This window comes from Heptranchias perlo, chromosome 2, assembly GCF_035084215.1.
Source record: "Heptranchias perlo isolate sHepPer1 chromosome 2, sHepPer1.hap1, whole genome shotgun sequence".
Taxonomy (NCBI): domain Eukaryota; kingdom Metazoa; phylum Chordata; class Chondrichthyes; order Hexanchiformes; family Hexanchidae; genus Heptranchias; species Heptranchias perlo.
This window is the reverse complement of record NC_090326.1, coordinates 117,841,291-117,868,837: the sequence shown is the minus strand read 5'-3', so window position 1 is coordinate 117,868,837 and position 27,547 is coordinate 117,841,291. Positions and strand designations below refer to the sequence as shown.

Genomic DNA, 27,547 nt, shown 5'->3' with positions numbered 1-27,547 from the left:
TGTCTAATTTATTTCTGCTTATGAGAACAAATTGATAAAAAGTAAACTAGCTTATAGTAACAGGGATCAAAAATCCACAATTGCCCATCCTGGCAGAAATGCTGGGATGTGCTTGGTGGTGACCTCTGGTGCTGACCCCGTCAGAGTTTGTGAGATCAGCTGGAGGTCACCTGCAGGTTAAATTCTGGTGGTTAGTGCCTGTGCCAGTAAGGGCACATTTTGGGATCTTGGGTATCCCACCATGGTGGAGAGACTGCAAACTGTGGCTTAGGGTGTCTGCTTCGGCAGGGGGGGGTTTCGGGGTCCCCCTTGGAAACATTACAGAACATTGCCCATTGATAAGGGGGATAAGAAACATTTAACACTAGCAAAATCTTTGGGGTGGGGGGGGGTGTTCAGACTGCATCCCAGAACGGGATCTCTATGGTGGGGCCCGCTTCTGCCTTGAGTGGCTGAGATGCCAGGAACAGGGTACCCCTGATGTGGGAGTCCCTGCCCTGGCCCCTCCTCCTCTGATGCCACTGACCTCATAGTGGGCAGGTGGAGGCTTCACTGCACTTGGTGCCTGACCGATTTTCTGGTCATTCCGCCAGAGTTGCAGCAAGAATGCAGCAGACGGGCCAAGGTTATTCAGCCCCACAATGTTTAAAGTATGCGGAATGGTTAGTGTCTACACCTGATATTAGTATCTTCATCAACCCACCGACGAACTGTCAATGAGCAGTGTTACAGTTTGGGCTCCCTCCCAGCAGAGAGAGATTTCATAAATATACTGCACCTACACCTTTATATATGTCATGAGTGAGATAGCCCCCTTGAATTATGATATAATACACTGGATAGTATATGGAATGCCCACCATGTTCCCCTGTCTTCTCAAAATATGATGTCCAAAACACTCAGGCTAAAACTAATACATTTATTCACAAGTAAAATAATATACAAAAGCGGTAAGATAAGGCAAGAAACCAGTGCCACAGTACTTGAAAGAATGAAGATAGAATCAAATAACTAAAGGTTGAACCATGCTCTTTAGAACATATTTCTTACACAATTCGATAACCTGCAAGATTTTTGACTGAAAGTCTTCTGTAGACTTTCACACACAATGTCATACATAAGTGATGTGGTTCTTACATTGATCTCATTGAGTTTAATTTCATAAGCAAACTGAACTGAATTAAAGATATTGGGGCAGATGTTATAAGTTTGCACTCCTGATGAATAGATATTTGTTAATCAATCAAGTTCAATGCACAATGGAGTTTATTGACCATAGAATGACTTGATCGGCAGATGTTTGCACTTTTGCATATATATTTATGATTTAACCATATATAATTTGATTAGCACCTAGAATAAAGACTTTGTATCTTGAGTCTAATTTACAACCCTACTGGTGGCAACTGTCTCCAATTTGAAATTTGGTAATTTATGTCAGCTTCCATTTCAGCTCTAGTTATTTCAAAATTGTACAACCTAACACACAGAAATTATTCCTATTTCACGCAGTATGAAAACCCTGTTTTCATCATTTTCTACCTGGAAAAGGAGTTACTTGTTGGTGCCCCTTACAAAACCAATCTGTTGTCTTATTCATACAAACTGCCCTTGCCACAGTGTCGACAAGTCTTTCCAGTTAAATTGATCTACTGACATGTGGAGACTTTTCTGACGAATATGTTACCCTGCAACTATCACTTATTGTACTTTACACTTCCTGCAGTCTCGTGTACTATGGAATAATTTTAAGAGTCTGTACTGCCAGAGGGTAAATATCAGCCAGAATTGCTACTCTGAATTGCTACCCCTGCGGGTGTGGAGGTTGGATAAGGGCACCATCAGCTTTGGTTGTAGTGTGCGTCATGGTCAACTAGCATGTTGACAAACAAGGTTGGATTTTTCACTGGTAAATGTCCATTATTATGGTGTAAATTGGCTGGCAGGTAGTGGAAATTGGATGGTAATGGGTTAAGATAATTTTGAGGGTCCTCAAATGCTTTTAGAACTCTGTCACAATAAGGTGGCACCCCCTTTTAACTGTTCCCTTCCCTTTAAATGTGATCTAAAAATAATTTTCTGCTCCCATCACTAATGTACTCCCTACACCTGTACTAATCTGCACCTGAAGCTATGCTAATGAACTCATCTTGGAATACTGGCCGCTAAATTGGGCCATCTAGCGACTGTTGTTTTGGGCGTCTTGGATGCGTAAGCACACTTCTAGCATGACGTGCGCCAGGTTACAGGTTAGTTGCTGGATTATTGCTTCCAGCTGTTGATGCATTTATAACTGTTTTTGGAGGTCTCCCAGACTTGAATACCAGGATGAGGGATCATAGCTTAACATTTAGAGCCAGGACGTGCAGGAGAGAAGTGAGGAAACGCTTCTACACGCAAAAGGTGGGAGAAGTTTGGAAGGCTCTTCTGCAATTTTAATCTAATTTTAAATCTTAATTTTAAATTTTAAATCTGAGATTGATAGATTTCTGTGAACCAAGGGTATTAAGGGATATGGGGCTAAGGCGGGTATATGGAGTTAGGTCACAGATCAACCATGATCTCATTGAATGGCGGAACAGGCTCGAGGGGCTAAATGCCATTGCCACTTGCTGCCTCCTGATATGCGCCATCTTCTCCTGCAAGAAAGCGTGATATGTGTCTGGGTGATGTGCCTGTTATGGCTGAATAGCTGCCAGTGTGTGTGGCCTGTGAGTGTGGCCTATGAGTTGTGGGTTGGCAGCTTGCAACAGTGGTAATGTGTAAGGATGAGAAGAAGCATCTGGTTGGAAGAGTTGAGTACTGATGGAAAGAGTCTGTTGCTATGTGGGTGATGGGGGTGTAGTGCATGGTGCAGTTGGTAGAAAACGCCACTTGACAGTTGACCTCACTCACCTTGACCACTCATGTCAAAGCATTGAACATCTTCATGCACTATATCCATGTTCGTGGTGGTGTGCCCCTGGCATTGACTTCGTCCCCTGCTGCCTCCCACTGCCTTTTGGGTATATATCTGGAGGGCCTCTTTCCCCCCCTCGCCCCATCCTGCGGATATAGGATGTCCCTCTTTCTGTCCACCTCTTGCACCAAGGCCTCTAGTGCATCAGCAGAGAACCTTGTTGCATGCTCTCTCTCCAGCCTGGCACCAATCCGGACCGGCAGATTGGTGAGGTGTGCCATGCAGATTGGAGAATGTGGGATTTAGTAGTGCGCAACCAATGTTCTAAAATATCTCAACAGTTTGTAAATATAGGGACGGGACCTGCATCTTTGTTTCACTTGTGCGATGTCTGATCTCTGTTCAGACTCTGTACAGACAGCAGACTGTTATTTTTAGCAAATAACAGGTACCGGCTACCTTTAAGAGATTTTGGCTGCTTGTCAGAAAGACAGCCTCCCTTTAAGAGATTCGGGCTCCCCCTGCTGGTCGGAAGTGCGAATGCCTCATCCTGCCTGTGATGGAAGTGGATCGCGGTCGCCATGCACAGCTTGTTGCCTTATCCAACTTAACCCCCTATGTGTGCACACTTCCATTTGAGTCCAGTAGCCATTTGTATCTAAACTATGCTAACAGCAGTAAATCTAGGCTATTTGATTGAGGACTGCCAACACTGCAGCCCAGCCCAAGTCTGTACTTTCAGGAGAGGAAAGGAAAGTGAAAAAGTTGTGGGTTCTTTTAAAATTTCTGCTACAATATCCCACACTAAGGAAGAAGGATTTGGAATTAATTGGAAGGAACTGCTGAAAAGTGAAAGAAAGAAAAGTAAAGTAAACTTTCCTTCCACTAACTACTAGCTTCATAGTATCATAGTAGGTACAGCACAGGTGGAGGCCATTTGGCCCATTGTGCCTGTGCCGGCTCTTTGAACGTGATATCCATTTAGTCCCATTACCCTACTCTTTGCCCAAGGCCCTATTATTTTTTTCTCTTCACTTATTTATCCAATTCCCTTTTGAAAGTTACTATGGAATCTGCTTCCACCACCCTTTCAGACAGTGCATTCCAGATCATTACAACTCACTGCATAAAAAAAATGTTTCCTCATGTCGCCTCTGGCTCTTTTGCCGATCACCTTAAATCTGTGTCCTCTGGTTACTGACCCTTCTGTCACTGGAAACAGTTTCTCCTTATTACTAACCCAATAAGTAATATGCCTCCTGAAATTCTATGGGGGTTCCACCAGCCTCCCACCGTCACTCCAGTGGGAGACTGATAGAACCCCCAGGGAAAAAGCGGAGATCTGGTTATGTCGGTTCTCCGCCATTTCTGGGAGTTTCCGAATTAACTTGTAAGGGGTAGATCTTCCCTCCATGTTTTACAAACCAAATGACGGGCCAGGGACATTCCCACTCCTGGCCCAGGAAGGCGACCTGGCATTTTGGTGGTGGCTGATATTCCCAGTGAGGTAAGTCATACTGATGTAAAAGGGCCCTGCCGATTTGTGCAATAATGGGCACCATTTTAAAAGGGCAGCGGGATGGCAGCGGGGGGGGGGGGGAGGGGTCAATGGGTGAGTGGCAAACACGAATAATAAAAACTTACCGTTCCTCACGCGATCGTGACTTAACTGGTAGCCATTAATCTTGTTTCCGGCTTTGCCGTCCGAAAGCTGCGCAGCGGGCAGACTGCACACCCACATGACAGACTGTCAGCTGGAGCATCTCTATTTAAAGGGCCGTTGCTTCAATGGCTTTTGCTGGAGCAAAGACTAAGAACACACAATATGGAGGGGCACAGGGGCAAGGCTGCTCCAAGATTTCATGATGCATCACTCCAGCTGCTACTGGCCGGGGTGAAGAGGAGAAGGGAAATTTTTTACCCGGCCGACAGGAGGAAGTGCCCTGCCTCTATCACCAAAAAGGGCTGGCTCGAGGTGGCAGAGGAGGTCACCAGCAGGAGCAACATCTCCCGCACCTGGGTCCAGTGCAGGAAGCGTTTCAATGACCTAACTAGGTCAGCAAAAGTGAGTACACTTTCTGACTCTTCTACATTCCGTGTTCCACATCACCCCGCCCCCCCCCCACCCAACTTATTCTGCACTGCCAAGACTACTCCATCACATCACTCCTCACACCCACTTAAGGCACATCCTCAACTTACCGGCACTTCCTCAGCACTTCCTCACCTCCCTATTAGTCACCTACCACTACCACTCACCCCAATCCTGATCCAATGTGATGTCTCTGTCTCATACTCACGCTCTGACGCACCTCTTTCATGATCAGCCGCACCCAAACCAATGCATTCATCAGTTGGCCACTTTACAATCATTCACCCACACATCTGTACTTTCTCCCCTTCTAGGAGAAGAGAGCGCAAAATACACGCGAGAGGGCGAGGACTGGAGGGGGGCCACAACAAGTAGTGGTCCTCACAGATGAGGAGGAGGAGGCCCTGGAGATCAGCCGCACCCTCGAGTGCCTGTCCGTCAGGGACGCTGAGACTGGCACCCCACAAACGTCTGGTGACACAACTTTTAACATTCATCACACGCAAGAAGAATTGATGTTAACAATGATTGGCATGTTGAACACCTAAATATGCTCATCGCAACATGACACATCTGTGATGATGCTTAATATTGCCTTCTGTTCTCTTACAGGCCCTTCAGCGACTGCAGTGACGGCAGAGGGCAATTCCTCAGAGCACCTGCCGGCCTCTGAGGGTGCACCGTCAAATCATTGCGAGCCATCCACCAGCGCAGACACTCACACCTTGGTGGGTCCTAGTGATCAGTTAGTTGGGTTGGCACCTAGTGAGTCACCACACACATGTGAGCACAAGCAGAAACTGGTGGCAGGGGCAGCTGTGGAGAGTCCGTGTCGGTGGGCGCACTCCTCCCCAGGCTCTGCTCAGCTGGTCGCAGATGTTGAACCCCGGGGACCATTTGTGAGGTACTGGAACAGGTGCCACGCACGCTCTCCACAATAGCGCAGAGGATGGAGGAGTCCAACTCCTGCATTAGTGGAATGGTGGCACAGGTACGGGAGGGAATCTCTGAGATAGTGTTGCTGGGACGTGAACAGCTGTCTGAGATAGTGTTGCACATAACTGCGGAGATGTCGGAGATAGTGTTGCAAGTAAGTGCGGGAATGTCTGTGATAGAGAGAAGGCTAGCCTCTGTTGAGCTTCAAGCGTGGCTCACAAATAATCCATTCAGGCCCTGATAATAGTCGTTCGAACTCAGGGTGAACAATATTCTGCCGCCTTAAACAGGCAGGCAGAAACTTTACAACTGGGCTTCCAAGGCATCATACATGTCCTCCAAACTGTTCTCCAGCAGGGTGGTTGGAGTGGTGTGGGCCTGGTCACCAGTGGAACCCTGGAATGATTTGGACGCGAAGAAGTTGAGGACAGTGGTGACTTTAACAGCGACGGGTAATGAGATGCTGCCAGGCCCAGCCGGGAGCATCTCGGCATGAAGGAGGCTGCAGATGTCTGCGACTACCTGGCGACTCACTCCGACCTTCCGTGTACACCGCTCCTCAGGGAGGTCCAGAAAGCTGAGCCTTGGTCCATAGACCCTCTGACGAGGGTAGTGCCTCCTACGATGTTGGTCGCCCTGTTGTTCCCCTCTGTGCTCTTGTGCAGGTGCCTGTGGCGCAGCACTGTGTTGTGGAGCTACAAGTTTGAGGAAGTGGCGAGGATGGTGATGTTCCTCATTCTCGGATGTACTGATGAATGCAGCCAATGTGCCCCCCCATCCTGATGGTGTCAGTTTGAGGGGGTCCAAAAAGTTGGTAAATATGTGTAAACAGAAGAATTCAGAGTGGAAACTAAGAATTCTCAGACTAAACACAAAGAACTCCCAGCCAAAAGTTTGTCTGAGAGAATTGAGTGCCCTGCTGCAATAACTCACCTTTTATCCCCATCTGTCAAACAGGGTTTTAAATGTCCAAATGGCTGCCGGCTGAAACCCGACGACTTCCCAATGCCGTGTTTCACACAGCACGGGAAACACGTTGGGGCAGCGTTGAAATCGCTTGCCTTCATTGCAAATTACATTTATTAATTTTTTAACGACTTTAACTAGGTGAATTGCTGGTTTAAATATCGTCCCGCCGGCTTTAATTGCGCTCTTCGGCCTCTTGGAGCTGGGATTTCTGCCACTCCTCAAAAAGCTGATTTTTTTCCCCCCCGCCTTCCCCAACGCACCCAGACTTTTGTTTTAAAATCGAGCCCAATGTCTTCATTTGTCATGAGACAAATGTGCACGTGATACCTCTTGTCCCCAAGCAGCCAGCCGCACACTTGGTGTGCAGGGACAAAGAGTGGGGGGATGGCGGAATGCCGTAATATAAAAGTATCATGAGAGCTGCCGGGAAAGCAGGAACAGGACTGCATGATGCTCTGCTGGTGATCACACAATAGCTGCATAGAAATACAATGGAAGCATGTGATTCGTGAAGGTAGTGGGATCATATGAAGGAGCCTGCAGGGTGACATGGGTGTTATCTGTGAGGCCCTGGACTTAGAGTTATATGGAGTCTACTGCACAGAAACAGGCCATTTCGCCGAACTGGTCTATGCTGTCTTTTATGCTCCACACGAACCTCCCCCCACTCCTCGTCATCTAACCCTAGCAGCATATCCTCCTATTCATAGAAACATAGAAAATAAGAGCAAGGCCTGCTCCGCCATTCAAAATGATCATGGATGATCGTCTAACTCAGTACCCTGTTCCCGCTTTTTCCCCATATCCCTTGATCCCTTTAGCATTAAGAAATATATCGATCTCCTTCTTGAATACATCTAATGACTTGGCCTCCACTGCCTTCTGTGGTAGAGAATTCCACAGGTTCATCACCCTCTGAGTGAAGAAATTTCTCCTCATCTCGGTTCTAAATGGCATACCCCGTATCCTGAGACTGTGACCCCTGGTTCTGGACTCCCCAGCCATCGGGAGCATCCTCCCTGCATCTAGTCTGTCTAGTCCTATTAGAATTTTATATGTTTCGATGAGATCACCTCTCATTCTTCTAAACTCTAGTGAATATAGGCCTAGTCGACCCAATCTCTCCTCATACGTCAGTCCTGCCATCCCAGGAATCTGTCTAGTAAACCTTCGTTGCACTCCCTCCATGGCAAGGACATCCTTCCTCAGATAAGGAGACCAAAACTGCACACAATACTCCAGATGTGGTCTCACCAAGGCCCTGTATAACTGCAGTAAGACATCCCTGCTCCTGTACTCAAATCCTCTTGCAATGAACGCCAACATACCATTCGCCTTCCTAACTGCTTGCTGCACCTGAATGCTCGCTTTCAGCGACTGGTGTACAAGGACACCCAGGTCTCGTTGCACCTCCCCTTTTCCCAATCTATCACCATTCAGATAATAATCTGTCTTTCTGTTTTTACAACCAAAGTGGATAACCTCACATTTATCCACGTTATAGTGCATCTGCCATGTTCTTGCCCACTCACCCAACTTGTCTAAATCACATTGGAGCTTCTTTGCATCCTCCTCACAGCTCACATTCCACCCCAGCTTTGTGTCGTCTGCAAACTTGGAAATGTTACATTCCGTTCCCTCATCCAAATCATTGATATATATTGTGAATAGCTGGGGCCCAAGCACTGATCCCTGCGGTACCCCATTAGTCACTGCCTGCCGCCCGGAAAAAGACCCGTTTATTCCTACTCTCTGTTTCCTGATTCCTTTCTCCCTCGTGCTTATCTAGCTTCCCCTTAAATGCATCTTTGCTACTTGCCTCAATTACTCCTTGTGGCAGCGCATTCCACAATCTTACCACTCTTTGGATAAAAAAGTTTCTCCTGATTTTTTAGTGACTATTTTACATATATGACCTCTAGTTTTTGACTCCCCCATAAGTGGAAACACTTTCTCCATGTTTACCCTATCAAATCCTTTCATAATCTTAATGACCCCTATCAGTTCACCCCTCAGCCTTCTCTTTTCTTGAGAAAAGAGTCCCAGCCTGATCAGCCTTTCCTCTCAGTTCTTTGTGGAATCCTGCTATCTGTACAAAACCCAGAGCCCTATCCTTGCTGCTTCTGATTGTCCATGGTGTAAGTGATGAAAGTGTTTGCTTAGCAAACAAGATATCAGTTACCTGCTAATGTAAGTATGGACGGCAACTGATGGATTTTACTGTTATTCCTTGTAGCAGCCTGCAAGGAGCCGGAGGCAAAGAAGTTCAAGGCTGCGGTGACCTGGACTGCAATAAGCAATGCTGTGCCATCCGTGGCAGTGGGTTGCAGGTCTTGTTACAGAAAGCAACACAACTCCCTAGAGAAGCAAAGGCTCCTTATGCACTGCTCTTCAAAGAATTGCAGGTATATTGCCCTGGGCCTATAAGCCCCTTCTATTGCTGCAGCTCTGTTAGCTGTCTCATCCTGCTGCTGCTCCTGCTCCTGTTCCTCCTCATGTCAGAGTGGGATTCCCAGAAGGACCCCCATGAGGAAATGTGTGATGCCAGAAACCCCTTAATAGTTCAGAACATTCTATAGCAACTACAAGCACTTTGAAATTATTTAAGTAGCAAAAAACAACTATGTAACACAAGCAAAATGTCTCCCAAATCTTTCTAGTGTTTTATCTGAGAGTAACCGAGGATCACATTAAATATCACTGGAAATGGCCACCTCCTGATTTGTATGGTCCATGGTTTGAGGTTGGGAGCAGAAACTGGTGATATCAATGCAGTCAGAGATGAAAATGGCATCAGGGTTTGTAACTACATCATTTGACCCTTATTTGCATTTATCAATGAGGCTCCTGCCCGTTTCTGGTCCCTAGATTGAGCTCCACCCAAAAACCAGGATAGCGGTAAGTTGGCACTTCAACCATACATGCTATTTTGGTCCTGCTACTGTCCCGTTCTTAAGCACAAATGGGGAAGTAGGGACACAAAAATGGCCCCCATGTACTCTGTTGTACAGTCTTTGCTTCTTGCTGGAAAATTCCATCTCAATCTCAAACAACTTTGTAGATGATTTCCTTCAACAGCACCATTGTGTCAAGGCTGGTGGTGACATTGAGTAAATAAAACCTCTTACGTGCTTCAAGGATGCTATCACAGTCAGCATAAACTGGGAGGTTGTACAAAGCCCAGGAAATGCTGAAGAGATGACAACGCTCATGTTCTGTGCAATAATAATTGCATACACTCACTGTGACAGGGATTTACACTTTCATCAAGCGTTGTTGTGGGATAGATGGTGGAGCGGGGTGGGAGGATGGTGGGGGCCAGAAGATATGCGGAGGAGAGGCTGAGACCTGGGATACAAAACCTACTGTTGCTTAAAGGGGCAATGGCAGCACTGGAGGAAGCAGGCAACAAGGGTGGCAACCAGATTGAAGAAATGAGCAGCAAAGTTCACGGAGCTGGACTTGCACGTCCTCATAATGGAAATACAAAGCAGGAGGAATGGTCTCTTTAGGGTTGGGGCCAGGGACCCACCAGGAACCTGGTACGCACTTTGTGGGGGGAGGTGGTTGTGGCAGTGAGTGCTACCTTTTTGACCCTCAGGGCTTAGAAATTCCAAGCAGTGAATTACACCGCTGTTACACCAGTGGAAATGAACTGAGTCAGCTCATTTGCATATCCATTGGAGTAGTGATTGGTGTAAAACCCGTGCAGAGCAGGAATAATCTGCTGGGGTGCATGGAAATTAGAGCATAGACTTTAAAAGATCGTTCTGGCTGTAGATTGCAGTGGCAGGCTGGGGAAGCAGCAGGTAAGCTTGGCTCAGTGAGTTGACTGTGACCTAGCTTGAATGGATAGCCCCAATTTTAACTCGGGCCAGGAGTCGGGCAGGCGGGGGTGGTGTGGCTAAAATCCACCTCATGATGCTGTCCTCTCCCCTCATTACAGCTCATGTGACCTTTCTAGCCAATCCCCTCAAATGCCCGCTCATGTCGGTGGCAGGATGCAAGACCAGGCTGCTCAGGTGTCTGCAGTGGTGACACATAAGAACATAAGAAATAGGGGCAGGAGTAGGCCATACAGCTCATCGGGTCTGCTCTGCTGTTCAATAAGATCATGGCTGATCTTCAACCTCAGCTTACTGAAGTGTCCTCCAAGGACTCAGAAGCCCTAAAACGCGGGCCAGGTTGGCCCAAGGCTCATGATACCACAGCGTGGTCAAGCACCACTGACCGTCCCTGGTCCTCAGCGCAGACAGGCACAAAGGGGAGGCACACTGGTAATAAGAAACACTTGCTGTAAATATATACGTACACAGTAAAACCACTCTGTGATCTGAAGTCCGGTGTTCTGAAGTTAGTCTGTCTTTTATGTTTGTGAGGATATTTGGAAGTCAGTTTTGCAACGGGAGACAGAATTCCTTCCATATCCTTGAGCAGATGTTTTCTGAGAAATCATCGAGGGAATGGCATGGTCTGTAGACTCTGTTGGAGGATTACCTCCTTGTTGGTCTTCTCCTATGGTGTAACCTTATCCTGCATGTATCACAGCTAAGGTGACAGAAAAGATTTTTCTAATCAGTTCAGTCAAAACTGATGTTTCAGAGAAAGTTTGTGGACGTTCAAATCCTGTGAACTCAACAAGTTGTACAGGTAACCTAACCCTCTTTTTTAAAAGCTTACCTTAAGTCAGTTGCAGTTCTGGTGTAAATGGCAGAATTTCTGAGATATCAGCTTTGGCCCCCATTATCCTGTCAGATACAAACATGCACCACTCTGTGGGATGGACACATCTTCCACCAGCATTTACTATGTATTGTAGAATGGATGTAATTCTGCCATATCTGACTTGCGCCCTTATTTTCATTCCCCTACGTCAGAACGACACCATTTTTGCATCAATAGAAATCAAAATTTCGGTCCCACATGTTTTGGATGATTTTAGTGAGGATATTGGGGCCAACTTTAACATTTGGCATAAAATGGGCGGTTGGTGACTGGAGTGGGCCCGCTGCTCGCCTGTTACTGTTGCTATGAGGCCCAATCCATTTTGTACATTTTGCGCACTGCTGAATCACTGCGATTTTGGCCTCATAGTGAAACCGACGATACTTTACAAACATAAAGTGATGAGCAACTTATCTGCCTCATTGAATGAAACTAGAAGCAGGCCTGAGTAGAGCTGCATATTCTGCCACCCAGTTGAGCAACATCATGAAGCAAGGGTTGGCAGCTCTGCAGGTTGCCATTCAGCAGCACACAACATCAATGGCCTCTGCAGGGGAGACCAGAGGCACACAGGCAGAGAGCACAGCTGGAATGTCTTTCAGAAGTGCATCCACTGTTGATGTTGAAGCATTGACATCCAAGATGTGATAAAGTCTGATTTTGACATGGTTGGAATCACAATCAGAACAGATTCTGAACCTAGATTCAGAAGGGAGAGAAGCAGAGCTGGAAATGGAAGGGAGAAAATTAGTAAGCGAGTTTGGAAGGCAGAGGAAACAAGGGCTAGTAAATAGACAACAAAAGAGTTTGGCAGTGCTAAATGGTATATACCTCAATGCTAGTTAATAAGCCAGATGAGTTGAGGGCACAGATGGACAAAGGAAGTACAATATCATAGTTATTACTGAAACACGGCTTAAAGAGGGGCAGGATTGGCAGCTCAATGTTCCTGTTTACAGGGTTTTCAGACGAGATAGAGAGGGGGATAAAAGAGGAGGGGAGGGTCGCAATATTGGTTAAAGACACAATTACAGCCAGGAGGAGGGATGATATGTTAGAAGGATCATCAAATGAGGCCATATGGGTTGAACTGAAGAACAAAAAAGGGGCAGTCACACAGCCGGGAGTGTACTATAGACCCCAGTCACAGGGAGATAAAAGAGCAAATATGTAGGCAAATTTCTGAGAAGTGCAAAAACAATAGGGCAGTAATAGTAGGTGATTTCAACTACCCTAATATTAACTGGGATACTATCAGTGCAAAAGGTATAGAGGGCCCAGAATTCTTAAAATGCATTCAGAAGAAGTTTTTTTAGCCAGTATGTAGCAAGCCCAAAAAGAGAGGGGGCAGTTCTGGACTTCGTTTTAGGGAATTTTTTAAAAATTCGTTCATGGGATGTGGGCGTCGCTGGCGAGGCCGGCATTTATTGCCCATCCCTAATTGCCCTTGAGAAGGTGGTGGTGAGCTGCCTTCTTGAACCGCTGCAGTCCGTGTGGTGAAGGTTCTCCCACAGTGCTGTTAGGAATGGAGTTCCAGGATTTTGACCCAGTGACGATGAAGGAACGGCGATATATTTCCAAGTCAGGATGGTGTGTGACTTGGAGGGGAACGTGCAGGTGATGTTGTTCCCATGTTTCTGCTTCTCTTCTCCTTCTAGGTGGTAGAGGTCGCGGGTTTGGGAGGTGCTGTCGAAGAAGCCTTGGCGAGTTGCTGCAGTGCATCCTGTGGATGGTACACACTGCAGCCACTGTGCGCCAGTGGTGAAGTTGATAGAACGTTTAGGGTGGTGGATGGGGTGCCAATCAAGCGGGCTGCTTTGTCCTGGACGGTGTCGAGCTTCTTGAGTGTTGTTGGAGCTGCACTCATCCAGGCAAGTGGAGAGTGTTCCATCACACTCCTGACTTGTGCCTTGTAGATGGTGGAAAGACTTTGGGAAGTCAGGAGGTGAGTCACTTGCTGCAGAATACCCAGCCTTTGACCTGCTCTTGTAGCCACAGTATTTATGTGGCTGGTCCAGTTAAGTTTCTGGTCAATGGTGACCCCCAGGATGTTGATGGTGGGGGATTCGGCGATGGTAATGCCATTGAATGTCAAGGGGAGGTGGTTAGACTCTCTCTTGTTGGAGATGGTCATTGCCTGGCACTTGTCTGGCGCGAATGTTACTTGCCACTTATGAGCCCAAGCCTGGTGTTGTCCAGGTCTTGCTGCATGCAGGCTCGGACTGCTTCATTATTTGAGGGGTTGCGAATGGAACCGAACACTGTGCAATCATCAGCGAACATCCCCATTTCTGACCTTATGATGGAGGGAAGGTCATTGATGAAGCAGCTGAAGATGGTTGGGCCTAGGACACTGCCCTGAGGAACTCCTGCAGCAATGTTCTGGGCTGAGATGATTGGCCTCCAACAACCACTACCATCTTCCTTTGTGCTAGGTATGACTCCAGCCACTGGAGAGTTTTCCCCCTGATTCCCATTGAAGCTGGGCAGGTGGAAGGGGTATCAGTGGGAGAGCATTTTGGTGGTAGTGATCATAATTCAGTTAGATTTAGCGTAGGTATGGAAAAGGACAAAGAAAGAACAGGAGTGAAAGTTCTCAATTGGGGAAAGGCCAATTTTACTAAGCTGAGATGTGATTTAGCAAAAGTGGACTGGAAACAGCTACTTCATGTAAATCAGTGTCAGAGCAGTGGGAGGCATTCAAGGAGGAGATAGTGAGGGTTCAGAGCAATTATGTTCTTACAAAGAAAAAGGGTAGGACTCCCAAATCTGGAGTCCCCTGGACGTCAAGGAGTATACAGGGTGGGATAAGGCAAAAAAGGGGAGCTTATGTCAGACACCAAGAGCTCAATATGCAGAAAGCCTAGAGGGTTATAAAAAGTGCAGGGGTGAAATTAAATAGAAAATTAGGAAAGCAAAGAGAGGGCATGAAAAAGTATTGGCAAGTAAAATCAAGGAAAACCCAAAGATGTTTTATAGATACATAAAGAGCAAGAGGATAACTAAGGAAAGAGAGACCAAAAGGTAACCTGTTTGTGGAGGCGGAAGACGTGGGTATGGTTCTTAACGAATACTTTGCGTCTGTCTTCACAAAAGAGGGGGACGATGCAGACATTGTAGTTAAGGAGGAGGAGTGTGAAATATTGGATGGGATAAACATAGCAACAGAGAGAAAATATTAGGGGGATTAGCATATTTGAAAGTAGATATATCGCCAGGCCCGGATGAACTGTATCCCTGGCTGTTAAGAGAAGCAAAGAAGGAAATACTGGAGGCTCTGAACATCATTTTCCAATCCTCTCTGGCTACAGGTGTGGTGCCAGTGGACTGGAGGACTGCTAACGTTGTACTGTTGTTTAAAAAGGGAGAAAGGAATAGACCGAGTAATTACAGGCCAGTCAGTCTAATCTCAGTGGTGGGCAAATTGTTGGAAAAATTTCTGAGGGATGGTGTTACTCATCATTTAGAAAGGCACAGATTAATCAAGGACAGTCAGCGTGGATTTGTTAAGGGAAGGTCGTGTCTGACTAACTTGAGTGAATTTTTTGAGGAGGCAACAAGGAGGGTTGATGAAGGTAGCGCGTTTGATGTAGCCTACATGGATTTTAGCAAGGCTTTTGACAAGGTCCCACATGGCAGACTGGTCAGAAAAGTAAAAGCCCATGGGATCCAAGGGAAAGGGGCAAGTTGGATCCAAAATTGGCTCAATGGCAGGAAGCAAAGGGTAATGGTCGTTGAGTGTTTTTGTGACTGGAAGGCTGTTTCCAATGGGGTTCCGCAGAGCTCAGTACTAGGTCTCTTGCTTTTTGTAGTATGTATTAATGATTTAGACTTAAATGTAGAGGACATGATTAAGAAGTCTGCAAATGATACAAAAATTGGTTGATAGTGAGGAGGAAAGCTGCAGGAAGATGTCAATGGATTGGTCAGGTGGGCAGAAAAGTGGCAAATGGAATTCAATCCAGAGAAGTGTGAAGTAATGCATTTGAGGAGGGCAAACAAGAAAAGGGAATACTCAATAAATGGTAGAATACTGAGAAATGTAGAAGAACATAGGGACCTTGAAGTGCATATACATAGATCCCTGAAGGTAGCAGGACAGGTAGATAAGGTGGTTAAGAAGGCATATGGAATGCTTTCATTTATTAGCTGAGGCACAGAATATAAAAGCAGGGAGGTTATGCTAGAACTGTATAAAACACTGGTTAGGCCACAGCTAGAGTATTGCATACAGTTCTGGTCACCGCATTACAGGAAAGATGTGTTTGCATTAGAGAGGGCACAGAGGAGATTTACAAGGATTGGAGAATTTTAGCTATGAGAAAGATTGGATAGGCTGGGGTTGTTTTCTTTGAGGTGTATAAAATTATGAGGGGCCTAGACAGAGTGGATAAGAAGAACCTATTTCCCTTAGCGGAGGGGTCAGTGACCATGGGGAATAGATTTAAAGTAATTGGTAGAAGGATTAGAGGGGAGTTGAGGATAAATTTTTTTCACCCAGTGGGCGGTGGGGGTCTGGAAGGATGGTAGAGGCAGAAACCCTCATCACATTTAAAAAGTACTTGGATATGCACTTGAAGTGCCATAACCTACAAGACTACGGACCAAGAGCTGGAAAGTAGGATGAGGCTGGATAGCTCTTTTCCAACTGGCACAGACACAATGGTCCGAATGGCCTCCTTCTGTGCCATAAATTTCTCTGATTCTATGATTCTATGACAGCTATCATGGACTGAGAGGCCTGTAGAAGTGCAATAGATTCAGCTCACAGATCAGTGACCAAAGTCAGGACTTCAGCAGTGACATTCGTGCAATTGCTAGAGGCCTTCTTCAGTCACTGCCTGTAACTCTTTTTCAAAATATAGGAACAGGCGGGTGGCTTTCAAGTAACACATGATAGGAGAAGCACCACAAGCATGATCCATAGTCAAAGCAGGACAGCCTATTCCTGATATATAGGCAAGAACATCTTAGTCTGCAACATGTAAAGGTAGATGGTCAGTGGAAGTGAGTGTTGGTCTTCAGACCTCCATACTTATTCTTTCCAAGAGCATATTACTTAGGGGCACTGCACAGAAAAAAACGTGATGCATAAGCCCATGTAGTGCAAGGGCACAGCACACAGTGCATCATGCTAAGTGTATTGCACACATGCACTCTTATATTAAATGGAAATGCTCAATTACATACATAAAGAATGCAGTAATTTTAAAAAAAATTTAACAACAGATAGTTTTGTACAATGTAAAAAACACTTAGGTGCAGAAATACCTTGGGGTACTGAGCGATCACAACAATTACTCCAGGATCGCACCTGAGGAAGTATGTGAGGTCGAGGGGAGGTCATTTAACTTAAATACAAGCAGTGAGCACCCTCACTTCTATGGATGCATTTTGGGGCCTGTCTGCTCCAGGATGCTGAAAAATGCAGCCTTGATGTTCAGACCCCTAGAAACAGTTAGAGTTGGCCCCCAGTAACCCCTTTGCAAAGGGGGCACATTAAACAAAATTAACCTTAAATTCTCAGGGATCCTGGCCATAGCCCTGACTTGGACCCCAAGTTGCACCCCGCAACTGCCATTGAGAATGCTTTGACCTTCTGCGAGGCCTAGAGAGTGGGGACTCCCAAAGTAGGATCTGGGGTTCTGCAGAAGTATCATCAGCCACCTTTGTGGTTGGTAACCCATATTACCCAGGAGCTAAGCTTACGTTCTGTCTTCCTTCTCAAACATTTGGAATACCTTTGATTCTCTCAAGATGTGTGCCTCACGACCACTCCAAGAAAACGGGCAGTGATTTCCAGAACTTTTTTCATTCCATTTTAACATTGACATACTAGTAATTAATTTTTGATTATGCTTCAGTGAAGCACCTTGGGACATTTCTTTATATTAAAGGCGCTATATGAATGCAAGTTCTTGGTGTTACTGCAATTCTTTCTGATGATAAAAGGGAGGGAATTACTTGCCGGTTCATAAATAGCAAAATGAGGACAATGAGGCACCTTGTATATGGGAAATGCCACACGACTGGAATAATTGGGGGTTAAATTGGATAACATCCAAAAATGGACACTGGGATCGCGGTGCGTGATTAACCTGCGCACGTTCCTTGCGATGCAGACAGCATGTAACATTCGTGCTGCCCGCTGCTTTAAATGATTGCTGCGTGCAGCCAGCGCTACCTGCATTGCTGATTAGCTGCACGCATCAGCGCTGGTCCCGATATCGCGAGTGGCTAGAACTACTTAAAGGTAGCCTGCACCTCTTAAAGGGGAGGTGCACTGTGGCTGCAAGAAGTGGTGGGAGTCATTTGAGAAGTGATTCTTGGGCTGTGATACTTTGAAGAATAGCTGCGCCTGCAAGAGAGCGTGCACCAAGGTTCTCTGATGATGCACGAAGTGGAGAGAAGGAGGGGCGTCCTATATCCGCAGGGGGCCAAGAGGCCCTCCAGACATATGCTCAAGAGGCAGTGGGAGGAAATAGCGGACGAGGTCAATGCCAGGAGAATAGCGCCATTAACATGGATGCAGTGCAGGAAGAAGTTCAATGATTTAACACGAGTGGTCAAGGTGAGTGAGTTCAAGTTTCAAGTGGCATATTGTACCGACTGCACCACTAGCGTGACTGCTCCATGCACTGCACCCCCATCACCCACCTACCAACAAACTCTGTCAATCAGTACTCAAATCAGATGCTTGATCTCACCCTCATACATTACCATGGTTGCAAGCTGCACACTGACAACTCACAGGTCACACACACTGGCAACTATTCAACCATAACAGCCACATCACCCAAACATCTTGCAGGGCACTCACTGACACACTTCCCACTTTCTTGCAGGAGAAGATGGCGCATAACAGGAGGCAACAAGAAAGAACTGGAGGAGAACAAGCATGCCTACGCGTCTTAACTCTCATGGAGGAGACAGTTCTGGCCATCATTGGAAGGGCCATCACTGAGGCCGTGGTGACTGTGGCGCTGGAGGGACCGATGATGAGGGTCTCTGCATAACTAATCCTCCTTCTCCCTTCCCACTTCTCCCTCATCCCACAATCTTTCTGACTCAAGTGCTGCAGATGGCGTTAGCACGCACGTCTTACGTTCCCCTCACCACAACTCAACCTGTGTCCCTTTGTCATTTCAGACGTCCAAGAACTGGAACCGGCACAGTCAGAGGAGGCAGAGGAAGAAGAAAGTGATGATGAAGAGACACCATCACTCGACCTTACACTCGCAGCCACCAGCTCAGATACTGAAACTGTGCATATTTTAGAGCCTAGGATAGAGGAGGGATCTGCACGTGGTGAGACACTGGACACATGTGCGCAGGAACCAGGGCGGGTTGAATGGATACCGCAGGTGCCAGCTTGCTGGAGGGCGAGGTCGCTCACTATTTCTGCTGCAGAGGGGTCAGATGATGACTTTGACGGGCCAGGCTGCAGAAGAAGGCTGATGGGCATACACTGTCAAATGCTTGGTGCACTGGAAAGCTTGACATAAAGCCTGTGCACAATGTCAAGGAGCACGGGAGAGTCCAGCTGCAATTTGGCACAAGGCTTTGTGCAGAGCTTGGAGCCTATTCTTTCCCACATGGAACGGGTGGTCACCTCCATCAGCACACTTGTGGAACCTACCGTGATGCAGCATCTGATGACCGATGTCTCAGCTTCCATTGCAACACAAACATCTGCCATCAGAGGTCTGACTGCTGCCTTGGAAACTCAGACCGCTGCTATCATGGCTCTGGGTACCACTGTTGAAAGGGGCTTCCAGGTCATCACAGCTGTCCATCAATCTGTTCTCCAACAGATCACCAGGATTGCTGAGGCGTCTCCCTGGGAGAGTGGCAGTGGTGCCATGGAAGACAAACCTGGTCCTCTCTCAGGATGACAGCATTCCTGCTTCCACGCCTGCCACTCCGCCAATGCCCTTGCTGTTGCCTGTCAGCCAGCCTAGACCGCTGCAACCCTGGCCTGGATGTTGCAGTCTGAAGCCGGTCCCTCTTGGCCCAGAGCTGCTCAAGGTCACCCTCCGAGGACATCTGCAGTCTCCTCAATTGAAGGTCAGTAGCCTTCCACCATCTATGCTCCAGCCACCTGCTAAGTCCTCCTCAATAACATCTGGGGACTTGTGCCAAAATTGGGAGAGCTGTCCCACAGACTAGTCAAGCAACAGCCTGACATAGCCATACTCACAGAATCATACCTTTCAGCCAATGTCCCAGACTCTTCCATCACCATCCCTGGGTATGTCCTGCTCCACCGGCAGGACAGACCCACCAGAGGTGGCGGTACAGTGATATACGGTTAGGAGGGAGTGGCCCTGGGAGTCCTCAATATTGACTCTGGGCCCCATTAAATCTCATGGCATCAGGTCAAACATGGGCAAGGAAATCTCCTGCTGATTACCACCTACTGCCCTCCTGCAGCTAATGAATCAGTCCTCCTCCATGTTGAGCACCACTTGGAGGAAGCACTGAGGGTAGTAAGGGCACAGAATGTGGTCTGGATGGGGGACTTCAATGTCCATCACCAAGAGTGGCTCGGTAGCACGACTACTGACCGAACTGGCTGAGTCCTGAAGGATATAGCTGCCAGACTGGGCCTGCGACAGGTGGTGAGCGAACCAACACGAGGGAAAAACCTACTTGACCTCATCCTCACCAATCTACCTGTCGCAGATGCATCTGTCCATGACAGTATTGGTAGAAGTGACCACCGCACAGTCCTTGTTGGAGACAAAATCCCATCTTCACACTGAGGACACTATCCCACGTGTTGTGTGGCACTACCACCATGCTAAATGGCATAGATTCAGAACAGATCCAGCAGCTCAAAACTGGGTATCCATGAGACACTGTGGGCCATCAGCAGCAGCAGAATTGTATTCCAGCACAATCTGTAATCTCATGGCCTGGCACATTCCTCACTCTACCATTACCAACAAGCCAGGGGATCAACCCTAGTTCAATGAGGAGTGTAGAACCTGTCAGGAGCAGCACCAGGCGTACCTAAAAATGAGGTGCCAACCTGGTGAAGCTACAACACAGGACTACATGCATGCTAAACAGTGGAAGCAACATGTTAAGCGATTCCACAACCAACGGATCAGATCAAAGCTCTGCAGTCCTGGCACATCCAGTCGTGAATGGTGGTGGACAATTAAACAACTAACGGGAGGAGCAGACTCCGTGAACATCCCCATCCTCAATGACGGCAGAGTCCAGTACGTGAGTGCAAAAGACAAGGCTAAGTGTTTTTAACCACTTTCAGCCAGAAGTGCCCAGTAGATGATCCATTTCGGCCTCCTCCCGATATCCCCACCATCACAGACGCCAGTCTTCAGCCAATTCGATTCACTCCACGTGATATCAAGAAACAGCTGAGTGCACTGGATACAGCAAAGGCTATGGGCCCCGACAACATCCCGGCTGTAGAGCTGAAGACTTGTGCCCCAGAACTAGCCGCGCCTCGAGCCAAGCTGTTCCAGTACAGCTACAACACTGGCATCTACCCGACAATGTGGAAAATTGGCCAGGTATATCCTGTCCACAAAAAGCAGGACAAATCCAATCCGGCCAATTATCGCCCCATCAGTCTACTCTCAATCATCAGCAAAGTGATGGAAGGTGTCGTCGACAGTGCTATCAAACGGCACTTACTCACCTACAACCTGCTCACCGATGCTCAGTTTGGGTTCCGCCAGGATCCACACAGCTCCAGACCTCATTACAGCCTTGGTCCCAACATGGACAAAAGAGCTGAATTCCAGAGGTGAGGTCAGAGTGACTGCCCTTGACATCAAGGTAGCATTTGACCAAGTGTGGCACCAAGGAGCCCTAGTAAAATTGAAGTCAATAGGAATCAGGGGGGAAACTCTCCAGTGGCTGGAGTAATACCTAGTACAAAGGAATATGGTAGTGGTTGTTGGAGGCCAATCATCTCAGCCCAGGACATCGCTGCAGGAGTTCCTCAGGGCAGTGTCCTAGGCCCAACCATCTTCAGCTGCTTCACCAATGACCTTCCCTCCATCATAAGATCAGAAATGGGGATGTTCGCTGATGATTGCACAGTGTTCAGTTCCATTTGCAACCCCTCAGATAATGAAGCAGTCCGTGCCCACCTGCAGCAAGACCTGGACAACATCCAGGCTTGGGCTGATAAGTGGCAAGTAACATTTGCGCCAGACAAATGCCAGGCAATGACCATCTCCAATAAGAGAGAGTCTAACCACCTCCCCTTGACATTCAATGGCATTACCATCACCGAATCCCCCATCATCAACATCCTGGGGGTCACCATAGACCAGAAACTTAACTGGATCAGTCACATAAATACTGTGGCTATAAGAGCAAGTCAGAGGCTGGGTATTCTGCGGCGAGTGACTCACCTGCTGACTCCCCAAAGCCTTTCCACCATCCACAAGGCACAAGTCAGGAGTGTGATGGAATACTCTCCACTTGCCTGGATGAGTGCAACTCCAACAACACTCAAGAAGCTTGACACCATCCAGGACAAAGCAGCCCGCTTGATTGGCACCCCATCCACCACCCTAAACATTTACTCCCTTCACCACCAGCGCACCGTGGATGTAATGCAGTAACTTGTTAAGGCTTCTTCGACAGCACCTCCCAAATCCGCAACCTCTACCACCTTGAAGGACAAGGGCAGCAGGCACATGGGAACACCACCACCTGCACGTTCCCCTCCAAGTCACACACCATCTCGAATTGGAAATATAACGCCGTTCCTTCATCGTCGCTGGGTCAAAACCCTGGAATTCCCTTCCTAACAACACTGTGGGAGAACCTTCACCACATGGACTGCAGCGGTTCAAGAAGGCAGCTCATCACCACCTTCTCAAGGGCAATTAAGGATGGGCAATAAATGCTGGCCTTGCCAGCGACACCCACATCCCATGAATGAATAAAAAAAAAGTTATCTTCCAAGGCCATCTGCACTCTCCTCAACTGAAGGTCAGCAGCCTTCAACCATCTATGCTCCAGCCATTGTGAATGCACCTCATAGGAGCACTAGGAAAGGTAAAGGCACACGAAAGACAAGCACTAAGGAAATGTACAAGGGTGAATGGTCTCATTTTGCTTCCACAATTTCACGTGTTAATTTATAAATGTGAATTTGAATTTGCATTTGGTTCGAATGAGGAGCATGCAAGGCAATATGCATGCAGTCAATGGCACCCCGCACCATGGGGAAGCCTGCAATGCGAGCAAACCCTCGTGCTCACTCTACCTGCTTGTCTCTGCCAAGAGGGAATGAGATGAATCTGTTTCTCACAGCGTACAGAGCCTCAGTGACCTCCCTCATACAGCAGTGCACTGCAAACTACGAGACGTTGCTTATATCTCCAGCAGCAGCCTGAAAGGAGACAGAGCCATAAAAATTAAGAGCCACGGTCACCTTGACAGCCACAGGCAATGCTGTCCTTGCCCTGCTTTGAGGCTGCAGTTGCAGCCCAGGAGAAAATTCCTAGGGGCATTAAAAATTGAGGGTTTTAAAAATTTTCTTCGAACACTTTTGTTTATTAGTTATAAGAATATTGGAAATGGGAAAACAGGCTGTTTGACTGACAGTCAATAATTATCCAACCAGGTATTGAAGAGTCTATTCACTTTCCAATTGGTGTGGGAAGGCAGTGCGCCACAAGTATGGACGTGTTGGGCGACCGATGGCAGGAGTATGGGGTCAGGGCAGGTGGTTGGAGGCAGGAGGCCATGTGATGACACCTCCAGGAATATGTCCAAACAAAGTTGGCAACCCTAGTCTGAAGAAGCATTATTAGTTTTGTTGTACCTTTGGATTTAAATTTATTCAAAATATGCACCAGAGACAGAGACAGAGACAGAGACTGAAATGAATGCAAATGATGCACGTCCAACCTTCTCAGCTGCAAACAACCGTTGAAAATCATTCCAAAAGTAAATTGTGGTCATCGTCACACTATAGCAGCAGATGCTGCAAGGGTTTTGCTGTGCCAGCTACAAACAATTTAGAAAACCTTTTAAGCACTTTTCTTGTATAAGCTATAAGCGGATTTTGTGATGTCGGAGGACCACATGTCCATTAACATCATTCAGTAACGGTTACTGATCTCAATATTCAGGAAGAGTCCAAACTGTTTTTATCAAACATGACAACCGTTTGACAATTATAATTGTTATTTTAGTTGAGAACTATAAAAAAAACTGTAACAATTATGTACCATAATTACCTGAGGGATCTGAAATTGTAATCATGGTTTTGTTAGTCAACACGCAGGATGCAGTATTGCCAAATGTCAATAAAGCTGTATATATGTACGTTGGTGCGTGTGTATGTGTACATATGTGGGTGGCCGTGGTGAAGGATATAGACTAGGGGCTGGGTCAGCATCCCCTTATAGCTGGGATAAACGTCAAATCCTATTGGCATCTATTGAGAATCCATAAGTATGAAAGACAAAACAAATGTTAAAATATAGTCATAATAATATATTTTCCCCAAATGGAGGACACTTAAATATTTCCCTTGATGGCGTTTGAAGCACTAGCCATTCCATGATGGTGCAATAACATAAATGTATGCAATACATGTGTGCCGATAAATGACATACCTCTTCAAAGAAATCTTCAGTTATCTGAAGAAGGAACTTTAGCTCTGTCAGCTCCAGGCAATTATTTTTCAAAGCTTCCTCGTTCGTGTTGATCTCTTTCAACTCTTTTTCTAGCTTTTCAAAAGCAGCCTAAATGAGAAAACGTGAACATATTACTGCTTCAATTCCCTACAGCTCTGCAAAGAGCACTTATAAAGGGCAGATAAACCTAATTAAAATTGATTTGCTGGGAGGACAATAGATTGAAATGTTACCGCATCATTTTATAAAGAGGCTTAAAATATCCATTTTTGTCTGAAATGACAAATAAAATATGAAACTTTTTACTCCTTGCTCTTTTGCTGCTCAAATCACAGACAAATTGCTATGATAATATCAGCAGAAATTATTCTTGCTACTTTTCTAAAGGTGAATATTCTAGAGATAGGAGCAGTCATTTTTCCCTAATTTACTACTTGATGAGTAAAACTATAATCTTGCTATTTTTGGTGCAGAAATAATTTTAAGGATTAAAGTTTTACAGTAGCAATTCTGCACCATCATAACAAACAATGCAATCGTTATTCTTCGATCACATGTAAAATGGAAATGTCTTCCATGTGCTTCATTATGGCCTATAACACCCATCGCTCAGATTCTAAGGCAACTATTTGGGAAAGAAAATAACAGGAAAAGCAATTTCTCCAAACTCTGAGAAACTCCTTTAGTCCTCCAAGGAGAACAGCAGTAAACAGTGCAATTATGATAGGAACATAGGAATTGCTAGATGATAAAAGACCAAGGTCCAGCTAGCTTGCATTCTACCATCCCGGTCGTGACATGATACAATGATAATGGATGATGAAAGTGGCGGTCACTTATGCACCTTTAATATTGTTTTTGAGTTTTCAGGTTTGTGTTCAGCCCACAGATCCCCTTGATTCTTGGTATATTGCTAGATTGTTGTAGTAGCCCAGGATAATATTATTATTGTCACACACAGGTCCTAACCTAAATGGACATGCCCTGAAATGGTACAACAGGACACCTGGGAGAGGGATTCAATCTACAAAAATAAAGTGGCAGTGTAATGATGGATGGTTATTGGCTATGATTAAATTATTGACTCCCAATCAGAGGGCAGTCCATTTGACCGCTAACCCTTACTGCTTTTAAACTGACCTCCCCTAGTTGAACAAGGTTTGCCAATTCCTGACTAGGAGCAATGGACAGAAAAAAGAGACAAAGAGGTGACAGAACCAGTCACATAGCCCAGAGTCTGAGAGTAAGTCAAGGAACAACATGGTGAGGTGAAAGAAGAGTGTTGGAAAATGAGAACAAAGAATGAGTGAGGAAAAAATTAGGAAAAATATAAACAAAACTGGATCTGTGATTCTTCCAACATTAGGAAGTGAATATACATAATCCCATAAATATATCAGAAGGTAGTGATAAATATTAAATCATTCTAAATTAAATTTAGAATCTTATTTATTTTTTTCTAAGCACAATTATCATTACATTACAGAAGGTCTCCTCAGAGCACGTTAAATCACATTACATTTTAAATCACAGAACAATCCTATATTATTGTCTTTAATAGTGTACTTATGTGAAATTTTTATAAATACCCTAAAGCAGACTGTGATTTTTTTACAATAAATTTTATGCACATTAGAAAGAAATCTATGTTGAAGCACAGAGGAAGAAGACAGCAATTTCCTGCAGAATCAGTAAATGGGGACAGGCAGTGATTGCAGAAATCAATACTTACCTCCAATTCAATTACATCCCTCGGGCAAGGTGCCTTATCATTTTCTGCACTTTCAATGATTGGGATATTAGCTTTTGTAATTTCTTTTTCTAAAAAGCCTGCAAAAAAAAAATGCACTGTGAGAAATATCACTCAACTTCGAGCACTTGTCAGTTTTTAATAGTGATGATTAATTCATTTTTAAAAATAAATTACATGAGTAAAACTTTAATTTTCCAACTGGGATATAATCTCTATATAAAAACTTACGTAGAATTCTTTCCATCTCATCACACCGTTTGACCTCATTCACAAATTTCCTCTGGAAAGCTATAGTTCCTGGATTCAGCTACAGGAGTGTGGGAAGAACCAGACGGGATGTTACCTGTGTGAAAGGGATACTGAAACACAATAGTTTCTCTGATACTTAAATGTTTGATTTTCTATTGATGCTCTTAATCGCTTATTCAAAATTCACTAAATGAACACACAGCATATGTGACAAGCTGTCTGCTAAACCATGTTTTCTTTGAGGAGGGAAAAATAGCCAGGGGAGCTGTGCATCATTTTCATCATGTAGACATCACGCGCAAACGATGCGAAGATGCGATTGAAGACAATATGTAGCACTGCATCACATCTTTGTAAACAAAATGAAAATAGGTTTGTCAACGACTTTTATTTTCATGTAGAAGGTACTCACATCTCTGAATTGTACAAGTCCTAGCTCTCCCAGTTCATTAACACAGCAGTATCCTGTCTCAGTCTGAAAGAAAAGTTGAACCAAGCACATCTCTTCACTCCTGAAGACTGAGCCCATTCTCAATCACGATGAATCTCTCGGAAGTCAAAGTGAGAAGCTTTGCTTTGTTGTATTTGATCTCAGAGTCCTTCTTTCCTGGAGAAAAATTAGCTGCACATATCATTTCAAATATTCCTTCGCCTTTTGTTTTTTTTTATTGCCTTATGAAGGTAAAGGGCACTTGAATTTTTTAGCTAATCAGCAAAGAATCTTAGCAACTTGACTAATTTATATAGAAATCAATCTCTATACTTTTAAAAAACAGAACCAAGCCTAAAAAATGCTGGGATACCTAGAAACACCTAAGTTTGCTGTTCATCTAACAAGCAAACATATGTGTCAAACAAAGCTTAATGACACCAAATGGTTTACAGTAAAACAGAATGTATTTATATTTTGTAATAAAATCAAACTTACCTTGCAAATGAGAGTCTAACCAAGGAGACAAACACCAACAAATGTGTTCTGGTAGTGCATGAAAAAGTACTATCAATAATGGGAGTTTTGTATCTCATTTTAATGATACTAAAAGTCAATTAGTTCCTATGTCCAGCGGTTGGTTGTATTAGTAAAACATTTTTCAGGGCTCTTCAGTCACAAATCAATATAACGAATGTGACAGAATCATCAATGTGATCTCTCAACCCATTGCTCATCATGTTCATCTGGTGTCAAACAATGGAAAGCATGTGTGCTCCAAAACAAAATTATAGATTTGTTCGTATTCTTTCTAGCCTACAATGCTGCAGTTAATAGTAATACACAGGTCAATGAA

The 27,547-nt window shown here is 45.5% G+C and overlaps 1 protein-coding gene across 1 annotated transcript in view; it reads right to left on the bottom strand.

The window, feature by feature from the left end:
* Positions 1-26,790, bottom strand: part of LOC137334220 (V-type proton ATPase 116 kDa subunit a 1-like) — a 117,996-nt gene extending 91,206 nt beyond the window's left edge. The window contains exons 1-4 of the mRNA XM_067998829.1: positions 26,674-26,790; positions 26,241-26,319; positions 25,992-26,089; positions 24,239-24,367 (exon numbers count right to left, since the gene is read on the bottom strand). Of these exons, the coding sequence (XP_067854930.1) occupies positions 24,239-24,367; positions 25,992-26,089; positions 26,241-26,319; positions 26,674-26,790 (423 nt within the window). The remainder of the gene's footprint in view (positions 1-24,238; positions 24,368-25,991; positions 26,090-26,240; positions 26,320-26,673) is intronic.
* Positions 26,791-27,547: the final 757 nt, after the last annotated feature.